The sequence below is a fragment of the Natrix helvetica genome, assembly GCF_964273705.1.
Source record: "Natrix helvetica genome assembly, chromosome: 8".
Classification (NCBI taxonomy): domain Eukaryota; kingdom Metazoa; phylum Chordata; class Lepidosauria; order Squamata; family Natricidae; genus Natrix; species Natrix helvetica.
Window position 1 is genome coordinate 7062700 of NC_138559.1, and position 14637 is coordinate 7077336.

The 14637-nt window shown below is 46.5% G+C and overlaps 1 protein-coding gene across 5 annotated transcripts in view; it reads right to left on the minus strand.

Annotated features, from left to right (window-relative positions):
• Window positions 1-14637, minus strand: part of ZMAT4 (zinc finger matrin-type 4) — a 214519-nt gene that overhangs the window by 67862 nt on the left and 132020 nt on the right. For all 5 annotated transcript variants that reach the window (XR_014176028.1, XM_081960825.1, XM_081960824.1 and 2 more), the window contains exon 4: window positions 7013-7169. Coding sequence is in view for 4 of the 5 variants with exons in the window: in XM_081960825.1 (XP_081816951.1) it covers window positions 7013-7169 (157 nt within the window). In the remaining variant the exon portion in view is untranslated. The remainder of the gene's footprint in view (window positions 1-7012; window positions 7170-14637) is intronic.

The following is a 14637-nucleotide window of genomic DNA, read 5'->3' on the forward strand; positions in this document are numbered from 1 at the left end:
AGGACCTAACCTGGCTTGTTGACATCTTGAAACAGGTCTAAGACACTATTTTGAGTCACTCAACATCAACAGTGGTCCTTTCCTCCCACCTCAGCTCTATAATACATGGACATGCAACAGGGATAGGTTCTGGCTGGCACTATTGGCAGTTCGCTCGTGTTTGCGCTTTGCGCGAGTGCTTGATGTGCACTGTGTCAACTCATAAAGCATTGGCATGTCTGTTATCAAGTTGCAACGGTGAGGAAAGGGGGGGGATTGTATTCCTCACATAACTTCGACTAGAGTAGGATCTCAGATTACCACAGCAGGCTTATGAGGTGTGCACCTCGTTGGGGAATGTGATTTATGACACAGACTGAGGGGAGGGGAGTAACGGGGTAAAGTTCAGCTATAATTCAAATGAGGCTCAGATCTGACGGCAACAAGGTATTGCAGAAATGGTGTTCCTAATAAATGACTGGTTTTCTTTTGAAACTTGGCTTGAGGCTCATGAATTAATTAGGGCATCATTCGGAAACCCGAGACACTGCGCAAATGTGTGCAATACAACTAAAATTACTCTGTGCATACGCAGAAGCAAAAAACAAGATGGCAGCGCCAATGGTGACGCTGGGAGAACTGGTTCAGGGGAGTGGCAGGCCTGGTCACTGCCAGTTCCAGCAACCCAGGCCGCCAGATCCCTACTGGTTCAGCCAAACCGGTAGGAATCCACCACTGACATGCAAACACCCTGTTGAGTTACCTCTAGAGTCATAAGGCAAGGATTTGGAGGCCAGAGGGAGGGAAGAAGCGTTTTGTTGAAATGACTGAAAATTTCATCCCTGAATTTTGCTAACTTGTTAATTAACATTAGAATCGTTTCTCCAGCTTGAATAAAATTGCCTCCCAGATAGGTTAAGCTGCTTTTGAGGGAAAAAAAAAGAAAGATAAGGGTTCCACTCATTTCCAAAGTATTTCAGTCTATTCTGCAACCAAGTAGAAATGCCAAGCCCTTCCCACACACCTCCATGTGTTTCCTAAAAAGTCAATATCGTCTTGCACATTTGAAACCACATCCCCCCCACCCCAAAATTAGATTTTAATTATGTGGAATAAAAATCCAATTAAATGAATGGAGTTAATATGGCACTTCTCATTTATTTTTACTACTTTTGACCACATCAACAATCTCCGTTTGGGAAAACTCATGGGAAGGGGCTTCAAGGCAGATGCCCCTTCCAGAAATGAAGCCTTTGGTTCATTCTACTGACCTACCTTAATTGAGCACTGTAGTTCTTTTTTTAATGTTTTAATGTTTATTTTTATATGTGATTTAGCCATTATACCCCAAAATACAATTCACCATGGAAATAGAAGCAAACAACCAACTTCCCTTTCTGAACATCCTAATCTACAAAAAACCCAATGGCTCCCTAGGACACACCATCTACTGGAAAAAAACACACACCAACCGCTACTTAAACACACAATCCCATCACCACCCTACACAGATCAACTCTGTAGCCAAGACCCTCATCTCCAGAACCAAATGCCTAGCCGACAAAGACCACCTGAAAACTGAATTACACACTCTCACAAACATATTAATCTCCAACAGATTCCAAAGAAAAACAATTACCAACCTAATCTAAAAGGAGACACCCCCCCCCCCCAAAACTGAGACACAGAACAGGACAACGGCATCGCCCTCCTCCCTTACATCAAAGTCACCACAGATAAAATCAGCAAAATTCTCCACAAACACAATATCAAGACAGCCTTCAACACTGACCCCCAAAATACCCAAAATCTTAAGAAACCCCAAAGACAAGATCCAGCTAGAAAACCAAGGAGTCTATGAAATACCATGCAAAATCTGCCCTGCAACATACATAGGACAAACGAACAGGAGAATAAATATACGCATCGCAGAACACAAGAACGCAGTAAGAAAAAAAGAAAGAACTTCCTCCCTTTTCTAGCACCTTAAAGCTACAGGACATGAAATTAATTTTGAAGGAACTAGGTCAGTGATGGCGAACCTATGGCACGCGTGCCACAAGTGGAATGCGAAGCCATTTGTCAGGACACGTGAGGCGCTGCCCTGTCAGCTGGCCAGCGCACATGTGCGCACTGGCCAGCTGAGTTCAGCCTTTTTTAAAGCCATTTTTCGCCCTCCCCAGGCTCCAGAGGCTTTATAGGAGCCCGGGGAGGGTGAAAAGAGCCTCCCCCCCCCCGAGGCCCTCCAGAGGCTTCATGAGCTTCCGTGAAGCCTCCGGAGTGCAAAAAACGGCCCTATGGGCAAACCGGAAGTTCGGGAACGGACTTCCGGTTTGCTCGGAGGGTCGTTTTGAGTGCTCCGAAGGTGTCAGGGAAGCCTCCTGACAGTCCCTGAAGTCTCTGGAGGGCGTCCGGGAGGGGTGGGGGGAGGTTGTTTTCGCCCTCCCCAGGCTCCTATGAAGCCTCTGGAGTCTGGGGAGGGTGAAAAAAGCATGTAAAAATGGGTGGGGAGTGCCTGTAGTGTGTGTATGCGCACTGGGAGGCGCATATTGCATTTTGGGTGCAGCACGCCTGCACACACCCCCCCTGCACTCCCCCCACTTATGGCATGCGAGCCAAAAAAGGTTCGCCATCGCTGAACTAGGTTAATCTCCAAAACTGAACACTTTAACAAGAGAATAATTATGGAAGCTATCAAAATAGAGAAACACCCCCACAACATGAATAAACGTGACGATACCTCCCGCCTACCAGACATCTGGAAACCAGCCCTAGTCAACAAACGAGCCCCACTCACCACCCAGGCCGTTACAACACGAAACAAAAGGAAGAGGAAGTAGAGAAAGGAAGGATAACAGAGGGAAGAAATGAGGTAGGGAGGGGGAGGAGAGAGGGAGTAAGAAGTGATAAAGTACAAATATGGTGTATGGAGAGCAGAAGAGAATAATTGGTTTTTGGGAGTTGTTGGTAAGATGAATTGACGTAAACATTTAATAATACAATATGATTGGTTATGTATTAGTATACATGTGATTATATGTTATGAAAATGAAAAAATGAAAAACTTTAATGAAAAAAAGAAGAAGAATTTCTCTCTCCCTCCCCTAACATCTCTGTTAAAAGTTAAAAACAAAATGATATTTTACTCTGTGGGCTGCTGGAAGAAGATATAAATGCATTCACTGAGCTAAAGGCAGTTCCAGAACTGGTTATGCATCGCCAGAGGAAGGAGTGTCACATTTACAAGCACATTTCAAACAAATGGGAGTTACTTTTGGAATGAAAAAACCCGATGGATGGTTATATAGATCAGCCGTTCTCGTTTTCTTGCCCTCAAAATCTGCCAGATGACATTTTTCATTATCTACAAACAACCCAGTAATGCTTGGAGGTGTACTGAAGAATTTTAGACAAGTCCCAGCTGATGACTAACTAAACCAGTGTTCTTTGTCAAATCAACCAGGAAAACTGCACATATGGACGGGAGGGTGATTTTCCCCCTTCCATGGTTGCTTCCCTAAGAGCCACAGAGGTAGTGAAAGGCTTTATTTTCCTGGGCTCCAAGATGACCGCAGATGGGGACTGCCGCCAAGAAATTAAAAGAGGCTTGCTCCTGGAAAGGAAATCTAGACAGCAGACTAAAAAGCAGAGACATCACCCTGCCAACAAAAGTGCCTCTAGTCAAGACTATGGTTTTCCCAGTTGCAATGGATGGCTGTGAGAGTTGGATCATAAGAAAGGTTGAGCGCCATAGAATGGAAGTGTCAGGCATGCCTCATTCAGTGTCCAAAAAAGAAAACCCTCAAGTCCATTTGAGTAGAGATAAAGATATTTTTTACTGGACATGAAATGAAAACAGCTAAAGTGAAGCAAGATTTGAAGGAAAAAAGCGTGAACGCTTTCCCCGTTATATCAAACGTTTACCCAAGACCCTCCCCCCAGTTACCCCAACCCAATGTCCAATCTGTAACTCCTAAAGGTGTCATGTGGGGTGCAACTTCAAGTGGCCTCATTCAGCTGGAATGCAGAAATGGTTGACCTTGACCACGCCCAAACAAGGGCCATCAGCATGCGGAAAAGATGGTGAGAACAAAATTCCCTTCATGATAACTCCCCCATACCAAGTATTTCTCCCCCAAATACCATAAGCCCCCTCCCTCCCCGTTACTATGGCAGCTAATAGCAAGCAAGCAAAATAGAGGCTGACAGGAGGCCTTTGAACTGTGGTGCTGGAGAAGACTCCTGCGAGTCCCTTGGACTGCAAGATGATCAAACCGGTCAGTCCTAGAGGAGATCAACCCTGACTACTCTTTAGAAAGCCAGATCTTGAAGAGGAAATTCAAATACTTTGGCCACCTGATGAGAAGGAAGAAGGACTCCCTGGAGAAGAGCCTCATGCTGGGAATGATGGAGGGCAAAAGAAGAAGGGGATACCAGAGAATGACGTGGCTGGATGGAATCACTGAGGCAATAGAAATGAGCTTATATGAACTCCAGAGGATGGTAGAGGACAGCAAGACCTGGAGAAACGTTGTCCATGGGGTCACAATGGGTTGGACATGACTTTGCAACTAACAACAAGAGCCAATATTTCAGAGATGCTCCCTGTATCTAGTAGCCATGCATTGCCAGATTCTCCATGAACCTGCTCAGTCTACTTTTAAAACCATTTAAAGGGGATGGCATTGAAGTTTTTAATTGGCATTGTGGAAAGAAGTACTTTTTCAATGGTGTCAGCAGTCCAATTGGGTAGATCTTTTATCTTTTGCTGAGGTCGCATACAATAATGCTATTCACAGTAGCACAGGACTCACACCGTTCAAAGTAGTGAGTGGCATGGATTTTGTCCCAATGCCTGAGTATCCAAGGGACCCCCCCCCTCCTCAGTCAGCTTGGCTGATTGGATGTCGATGCTGAAAGCGACCTGGGAAAATGTCAAAAAGGCACTGGCTAAAGCGGCACAAACCTATAAGAAACAGGCAGACAAACACCTGGCTCTGCAACGGCCATTCCAGGTGGGAGAGAAGGTTTACCTCTCCACAAAATATTTGACATTAAAACTGCCTAGCGAGAAACTGGGGCCAAAGTTTATGGGACCATTCCCCATAGTAAAGATCATCAACCCAGTCACAGTGCAATTGAAACTGCCTTGATTGTTGGGGAAGATACACCCAGCATTCCATAGCAGCCTCTTAAAACCCGTGATTGGATCCACTCTGAGACCACTATCCCGGGAGCCCCCGGGCCTTATGGTCATAGGGGGCCAAACCCATTATGAAGTGCAATGAGTCCTTGATTCGAGGTGGCACAGGTGACAACTCCAATACTTAATCAAGTGGAAGGGCTACCCCTTATCAGAGGCATCTTGGGTAAAAAGTAGGAATATCCAGGCTGATCGCCTCATAGCAAAATTCCATGCAGAAAATCCAGGCAAGGCTGGGGGAGAAACACATCCCTAAATTATATACCTGTACTCAAATTGTCTTTGTGCCACACAGGTCGCTTTCGGGAAGTGAGTGAAGCCGGATGTCAACTTGTAACAAATTAGAACTTTGAGCAATACTTTACCTTGGACTCTGATTTACTTTTGGATGCTATTTGGAACCCTTCCCTATACAGCATAGTTATTTTGAAAAAGCTGTTGTAGCAAAGCATATTGATATCTTATTGGCTTCTACATATACTGTAGACAATTTCTTTTTCTTTTTAATTCATAAACATTTCGAATACAGTGTATTGTCATGGTATATCATTTACAAAAAAACAAAAACAAAGAGAAAACAAAATGAAATATTAAGACATATACTGGTAACAATAGTAATAATATAACAGAATAATTTTGGTTGAGTTTTTTCTTTATATCAGCTTATTCATAATTCTGTTAATTATATCAGCATATTTATAATTATAAACCACCTTTATATTTAGTTCATACATAGCATTAATCTTTTTTCATCTCACTTCTACCTCTTATCTCTAACCACTCATAAATTCTATTCCATGTCAAGTAATATTCTGTGTCTTCTTTGTCTTTTGTTTTTAAAGTCAATCTATCCATCTTGGCACAGTCTAATATTTTCCGAATTACATCCTCATCTGATGGAATGTTCTCATTTTTCCAATATTGTGCAAATACAATCCTTGCTGCTGTCAGTACATGCAAAACACAAATATATAGTCCCTTTATCATAACCCTCCAGCATTATACCCAACAAAAATATTACTGGTTTCAGATCTATATTTTGCTTAAACATCTTTTCTAAACCAATTATGAATTTTCTTCCAATATTTTCTTGATTTCATGCAAGTCCATCACATGTGGTAGGTGTTGCGATCTGTGGGTGGCCTGTGGAACTGGCAGCAGAGTCAGACAGTGGGGAGGGTTGGGGAGGAACATGGGCCAGTCCTGATGAGGGCTCTGTGTCAGAGGCCGAGAAATGGGCCACGGCCATCTGGTAGTTATGTGCTTCTTCCAGAGCCTCTGGAGTCAGCGGGGCAGAAGAAGAGCGGGAGCCTGTTCCCAGTGTGCGTATGTGCAGAGCTGCCAGAAGGCAAGAACAATTAAGACAAAAGGGGCGACTCAGGAGTAAGGTTTGGAGATGATTGGCCCCTCCCATAAGACATAAAAGAGGAGCAAATGGATGTGAGCCTTTTCAGGAAGCAATTTTGTTAGTTCTGGTCGGTTCAAACTCTGAGACACTCTCCTTGACTCTGTGCTCCATTTGGCCTTGCAAAACTAATTGGCCATTAGGTCTCTGGCAGCGTTTCAAGGGAGATAAAGATGGGTGCTTATCAGCATTACCCTGAAAGACTGTGGCAGACTTCTGTCAGACTCTTCACAGACTGTTTATGAATCATTACGGGCTTTGAATGAACACAATTCACAGCCGTTGAAATAAAAGAGGGTTTTGGGGGTTAAGCATGTGCTTTATGCTTTATCAGGAAGCCTAGGTCAGTACAATACCTGGTGTCTGATTACATTTCCAACATTTGGCAGCTATATATAATTTCTTACCAGCATCGTTGGACTTACCGGTGGCTTTTAAAGTCGGCTGCACTCCTAGCAAGAGTTTTAATCTTTTGGCATGGATTTTCCCTTGATAGTGTGACTCAGCCACCACCGCTGAGGTAAATGACATGTTACAGAGCGTACAGCACTTGTTCTTATCCACAGACTCCTCATCATTACCCTGGAGAAGACAAAAAGGAAGAAGCAGGGAGATTAGTTTACAGGCAGAGTAAGGAATTGCAGGCAAACTCCAGGAAAATCTGCTTTTTTGAAGCCTGGTTTTGAACTGGGATTTCCAAGAATCTGAAAAGAGACCTGAGTGGGACGTGGAGGATTGTCTTTCCACACTCAGAAACTTCCATCCTCAAATGATTCATCTACCTTTTTTTTCACAGAGCTGACCTCTACCCCAAAGATTGTAGGGACTCAAGCAACAACATCAGAAATTAAAACAAACTGTTCTGACCTAGGCTTCCCCAGCAGCACGAAGCCGAGTCCTCGTCCCGATAAACCTCTTTTATTTCATTGACAGTGAATTCCTCTCCAGGAAAGTCTTTCCTCTCCCACAGTCTTTCAAGATAGTTCACAATGACCGACCTTTATCAGGCTTGGAGAGTGGGCAGGCCGATATCTTTCAGACGCCGCAATCCTTGGCAAGAATGCAGGAATGAACTAAGTGTCTCCTGCAAATTCCACTCCCCTTTCACTCCTCTTTTATCTCCTCTGGGAGGGGCCATTCATCGTCCACCTGTGGCCTTACTCCCAAGTCAACCCCTGTTCTTTAGCTGTTCCCTTCGTCTGGCAACTCTGCACATGCTCACACTGGGAACCGGCCCCAGCTGTTCGTCTGCCTCCCTGATGTCTGACTTTGAAGGCAGCTGATAACTGTCAGACGGCCCCCTCTCTGCCTCCGACACAGAGCCCTCCTCAGAGCCTTCTCCAGACTCCAGGACTGGCCCATGTTCCTCCCCAAACTCCTCATTGTCTGAATCTGCTGCCAGCTCTGCTGGCCGCTGGTGGGCCACAACACAAAAACTTCTCAAGCACAAGTGCGTACATCAACAATGTGTGCTTAAAAAAAAAAACCAACAGGAAAAAAGAGAGGTGTAATATATCATAAAGATACACATACGTATAAAAAAAATGATATTGCCCTTATCGATTTTCTGAGATCCCCCGATCTTATAAGATTATAAAATCCTAAACTGAAATCATCACACCAAATCCTGCAGTTGAGACGGCTGAAATCTGGCTGGATTATTGGTGATCTCACCAGGATTGCCTACTTTTGATTGTTAGCATCTGGGATCTGAAAAGAGCAGAGCCTGCTATCTTAGCTCGTCTGCCAGCGTCTGGCCTTTCTAAGCAATGCTGAGAGCAGCTGTAGAATATTTCTTTTTTTCTGCCTTATTTTCCCCTGCTAAATCAAGGAAACATAGCATGTTCCAACCCAGAGTCAATTCACGTGTGAATGGGTATTTCATCTTGCTATTCAAGATTATTCTATGGTCTTATTAACAGATTAACAGAGTTGGAAGGGACCTTTGAGGTAATCTAGTCCAACCCCCCCACCCAAGAAGGAGACCGCACACCTGCCAGGTCTGCAGCCAACTTGTCTTTTGGATATTAGACCTGCCACACTTTCTATTATTCTACTATACATTTTCTATTGTGGGAAAATGGGAGGGAAGATTGTACGGAGTTAGATGATATGTAGCCATAACAAAATTCTTTCTAGAAAGCCAAGGTCATCCTTTGTCTTTGTCCCTCTGCACCTGAGCGGAATTGGGTGGGTGGAACTGCCAGCATGGCAGTGGGAGATTGGACCATGTGATGGACTTGTGGGTGTGGAGGAAAGATCTTGAACTTTCAACTGGGTAAGAAAGCCTTCAGATTCAGAGTTTCCCAGATGTGCCAACATGGCTCTCTTAATAAACTGGAATTTTGAGGAATCCTTTTCCTTGGATTCTGATTACTTTTGGATGCTATTTGGAACCCTGACAACACCATTTCTGACAGATGGCAGTCCAGTCTCTTCTTCAAAACTTCCAGTGATGAAGCTCCCACAAATTCTGGAGGCAATTTCTGTTCTATGGGTTGATTGCTCTCACTGTCAGAAAATTCCTCCTTATTTCCAGGTTGAATCTCTCCTGGATCAGTTTGCATCCATTGTTCCTTGTCTGACCTTCAGGTGCTTTGAAGAATAGCTTGACTCCCTCCTCACTGTGGCAGCCCCTGTAATATTGGAATACTGCTATATGCCTCCCCTGATCCTTCTCTTCACTAGACTAGCCATGCCCAGTTCCTGCAACTGTTCATTGTATGTTTTAGCCTCCAGTCCCCTAATCCTTCTGGTTGCTCTTCTCCGCACTCTTTCTAGAGTCTCCACATCTTTTTTTATAGTGTGGTGGCCAAAACTGGATGCAGTACTCTAGGTGTGGTCTTACTAGGGCTTTATAGAGTGGTATTAGTATCTCCCTTGATCTTGATGAAGATCAAATCTCCCTTTGTTAATGTTTTAATATTATAAATACTATAATGTTGTCATACTTTTAATTAATTCTTTAATGGGGTTGTTTTTCAAGATTCTAATAAAAGATAGCCTATGTCCAGTGGTGGGATTCAGCCAGTTCGCACTACTTTGGGAGAAACGGTTTGTTAGATATTAACACTAGCTACCAGAGTTTCCACTCTGGTCCTCTGTTCCGGCGGGAACAGTGGTTTAATCTGATTGGGTAAGAGGTCTGACAGCTCCCTATAAAAGGGTTGCTGTCAGACCGAACAGTTGCTGGATTGTACATACTTGTCTGTCTGAATAAAGAGCTGTTGTTACGTTAAGCCGGTGTCTGCCTTCTCATTGCCCGATATAATACTGGCGACGAGGATGGGATTGAGAGGCAGATAGGTGAAGAAACAAACAACAAGACATCCAGCGAGTAAATCCAGCCTGGAGCTTCGGCGCGGCATCGAGCTACCATTTTGAGCAGCAAATTCGAATTGCCTCATCCAAGAATTGCCATGCACGCCCCGCCAACTCTGTATGACCCGGTGGCCGAACACTGGGAATCGTATATGTTAAGGTTCGAATGCTTCCTCGAGGCAAATGACCTTATGGGCGTCCCCGACTCCCGCAAGAAGATCATCTTCCTGGGTTACTGCGGCCCAAGTCCCTTTTGGGAGAGGGGGCGGTATAAAAGTTTGAAATAAAGTAAAGTAAAAGTAAGGCTGAGAGGTTTTTGAAACCGCGAAGGATTTATCGGAGCCAACTCTGATCCAAACAGTTCCTTGGGCAGCGTTGCAACAGACTCTAAAAACTCACTATGCGCCCAAATCATCAAGGCACATTCGCCGTCATGAATTCAATGTGCGGAACCAACAGGAGGGAGAATCCATAAACCAATATGTTGCGGCCCTGCGAAAAGCAGCAACATATTACGATTTCCGTGACCTGGATGACCAAATTTTAGACCCCTTAATCTGTGGTGTGCGGGACATTAATCTGCAGAGACGTCTGCTAGCCAGATCAAATATGTCTCTGCAGATCGCACTTGATGAAGCCAGGGCGTCCGAAGCTGCAGACAAGTCCATGGAAGCTTTACAGTGCCAATACAACGTGCCACAAACCATGCAGAAGCAAACACGCGTACATCATGAGGCCGCTGAACACGAACCCTCTGCCAGTGAAGATGATGACAGCTACCACATGCGCAGTAGCCACACAAAACCAGCGCCTGCCGCCCTGCGCAATTCAACTCGCGCCTGCTGCCCTTCACAAGCTGCGGAGGGAACCATGCCCGGTCTACCTGTCGATTTCGGTACGCGACATGTCAGTGTTGCGACAAGAAGGGGCACATTGCCAAAGTGTGCCGGAGCAAACTCCCTGCCACCGCTTGACAGCCAAAACCAAATCCAAACCACCAACAGAGGCCCAACCCAGGGGCCTGGCGGAAAACTCAAGGGCGCCCAGAGAGAGAACCTAAGGTAACCTATCAAACCACGATAGGGCAAGTCCACACTAGGCGCCAAAAAAGCTGAAGGTCACAGTCCTCATTGAGGACACTCCCTTCGAGCTTAAGGTCGACACTGGATCATCCCTAACGATCATATCCTGGTCGACCCTGAAGCAAGCCATCCCAAGCCTGAAAAGATGGCATCTTCGCACTCCAAACATCAAGTTGCATGACTACCAGGGGAACCGAGTCCCCATCGTGGGCCAAGGCACCTTCCGAGTGCAGTTCAAAGACATCAGCACCAAGCTTCCCATGACCGTGGCCAGCGCACCACTACAGAGCCTCCTGGGGCTTGATTGGTTTGAAGCCCTGGGGTTGGAAGTCACCGGAATCAACTCTGTAAAGGACGGCGCCGCCGAGGCGATTTTTAAGGAGTTTGAGGACGTCTTCAACTCCGGTCTCGGTAAGTATGTGGGGATGCCAATCTCTTTTAATAGCACCTATCATAGCGCCTATCAGGCTCAAACCCAGGAGAGTACCTTTCGCTCTCTGCCCTAAAATCGATAGGGAAATTGATAAGCTGGTGAGCCAGGGGATCCTAGAGCCAGTCGACCATGCATGCTGGGAGAACCCTATAGTGACCCCGGTCAAGCCAGATGGGTCAGTCCGCATCTGCGCAGACTATAAATGCAGAATAAACAATGTGCTACAACAAAACGCCTACCCTGTGCCCATTGTACAGCACCTACTACATTCGCTAGGACCAGGCAAAATTTTTGCAAAATTAGATATGGTGCAGGCATACTAGCAGTTGCCTGTAGATGGCACCACAGTGGAGGCTCAAACCATCGTGACGCACAGGGGTGCATTCAAATGCTACCACCTGCAATTCGGAGTTAGTATCGCCCCTGGACTGTTCCAAAGCGTCATGGAACGGCTTTTGCAGGAGATACCAGGAGTCGTCCCCGATTTCGACGACATTGTGGTATCGGCTGAAAACAAGGCACAACTTTTAAAAAGAGTTAGGACTGTTTTGACCAGAATTCGCGAAAAAGGCCTCCGGCTCAAAAAAGAAAAATGCAAAATTAACGTGCCTAGGATAGACTTTCTGGGATACATGATTGATGGCTCTGGGATTCACCCAACATCACAAAAAGTAAAAGCTATCCAGGAAGCCCCTACACCTTGCAATCAGGCTGAGCTGCAGACATTCCTTGGGCTCCTTAACTTCTACAGCATCTTTCTCAAGCAGAAAGCTACTGTCGCTGAGCCTTTGCATCGTCTCCTGTCCAAGAACGCCAAATGGTCCTGGGGCCGAGCCGAGGCCGCCGCATTTGCCACGGTCAAACGCCTTCTGACTGCTGACTCCCTGCTGGTCGAGTACAGCCAGACCCTGCCACTGGTGTTAACTTGCGACGCATCCCCTTTTGGCGTCGGCGCTGTCCTCAGTCACCACATGCCCAATGGCACAGAAGCCCCTATTGCTTTCTACTCACGAACCTTGTCTTCCGCTGAAAGAAACTACAGCCAAATGGACCGAGGGGCTTTGGCTGCAGTAGCAGGAGTCAAGAGGTTCCACGAGTACCTTTACGGCCGAGACTTCGAACTTGTGACGGACCACAAACCATTGTTAGGGCTGCTGGCTGGGGACCAACCTACCCCAGTTTCTTTGTCTCCGCGCATGACCAGGTGGACTGTTTTCCTGGCTGCTTACTCCTACAAACTGGTTCACCGCCCTGGCTCCACGTTGGGACATGCTGACGCTTTGAGCCACTGTCCCCTACTTGAACTGCTGGCTGACCCCACTCCCGAGACACCGGTCCTACTTATTGATTGCCTGGACTCTGGACCTGTCTCGTCCTATGATGTTGCCCGTTTTTTGGCTAAGGACTCTATTATTAAGCAGATTTTGAACTGGGTGTGGAGGGGGTGGTCCAAGGGGCCTGTTGGGGCCAAATTTAAAATGTTTTTTACTAAACGCGATGAGTTGTCGATAATCAAGGGCTGTTTACTGTGGGGGGGACCAGGTGGTCGTTCCAAGCAAACTGCGAAAAGCAGTATAGAAGGCATTACATGTGGGGCATCCTGGCATCGTCAGGATGAAATCCTTGGCTAGGAGCTACGTCTGGTGGCCTAACATGGACAGGGAGATAGAAGAGTGGGTGGCTACCTGCACTCCATGTCAGGAATCCAGACCAGCTCCCCCAGAGGCCCCCACTAAGGAATGGGAGCGCCCTCAGGCACCCTGGTCTAGGGTGCACATTGACTTTGCAGGCCCCGTTCATGGCCAAACGTTCCTCATAGTTGTGGACGCGTATTCGAAATGGTAAGAGGTAGCCCTGATGACCTCTACCACAGCAGAGGCAGTCATCAACGGAGACTGTTCTCCGCGCGCGGCCTGCCCAACGTCTTGGTCTCAGACAATGGGCCCCAGTTCACGGCCATGCAATTCGAGACCTACTTAGCTAGTCAGGGAATTCAGCATGCCCTGGTCGCGTCATTCCATCCGGATTCCAATGGTCAGGCGGAGAGAACGGTGCGATCGGCTAAAGAGGCCCTCGCCAGAATGGGCCCGGGTGATTGGCAAACACGGGTTGATCACTATTTGCTAATCCAACATATCACACCAAGCGCCACCACTGGGACAAGCCCCTGTGAGCTTCTCATGGGTCGCCGACTAAGGTCCCACTTAGATCGGTTACACCCAAACTACTCTGCCACATTGCCCCCAGACTCCACAAGCAAGATTCGAAACTTTAGCTTAGGGGATTCAGTATACGCCCACACCTACGCCGGGAGGACTCTGTGGATTCCTGCTACGGTGATCGGCATCACCGGGCCTCGCTCTTATCTATTAGAGCTAGAGGATGGTAGAAATTGGAGGAGGCATGTTGACCAACTCTGTGGTCGCCTCTCCCACTCCAATCTTAGAGCACCAGACGAAAATCCGACACAAAACAGCCAAGGCCCTACCCAAAAGGAGCAAACACTCACACCTTCCACAGCCAGCTGAAACCCGAGGGTACCGGAAAACTTATCTGAGTTTGTTGCAGGCCCACAGCGAGCTCCTAGCGAGCAAATCCAGGGAACTCCAGCCGCGGCCTGGGGTAAGTTCCAGCAGGTTCCACAGAGCGGAGCTGGAGAGCAGACAGGTCCATCCAACCTGCCTGAAGAACCGATTCCAAATGAACTGCGCAGGTCTGGTAGAGCGAAACAAAGACCCACCTACCTCAAAGACTATGTAAGCAATAGGAACATCCCATGTTAGATATTAACACTAGTTACCAGAGTTTCCACTCTGGTCCTCTGTTCCGGCGGGAACAGAGATTTAATCTGATTGGCTAAGAGGTCTGACAGCTCCCTATAAAAGGGTTGTTGTCAGACAGAACAGTTGCTGGATTGTACATACTTGTCTGTCTGAATAAAGAGCTGTTGTTATGTTAAGCCGGTGTCTGCCTTCTCATTGCCCGATCTAACACGGTTGTTAACTTTCTGAGCAGTTTGGTGAACTGGTTGTTGGAAGAAATCATTAGGGCAGAGAACCGGTTGTTAAATTATTTGAATCCCACCATTGCCTATGTCCCATCCCAAGCAAAAGAAAGAAAACAACAACAACACTTTTTTGCCAAATCAGAATTGGGGTCATAAGATGCACTCAACTCCAAGAGACCCCCAACAAAATGGTAGTTTTCAGGAGCA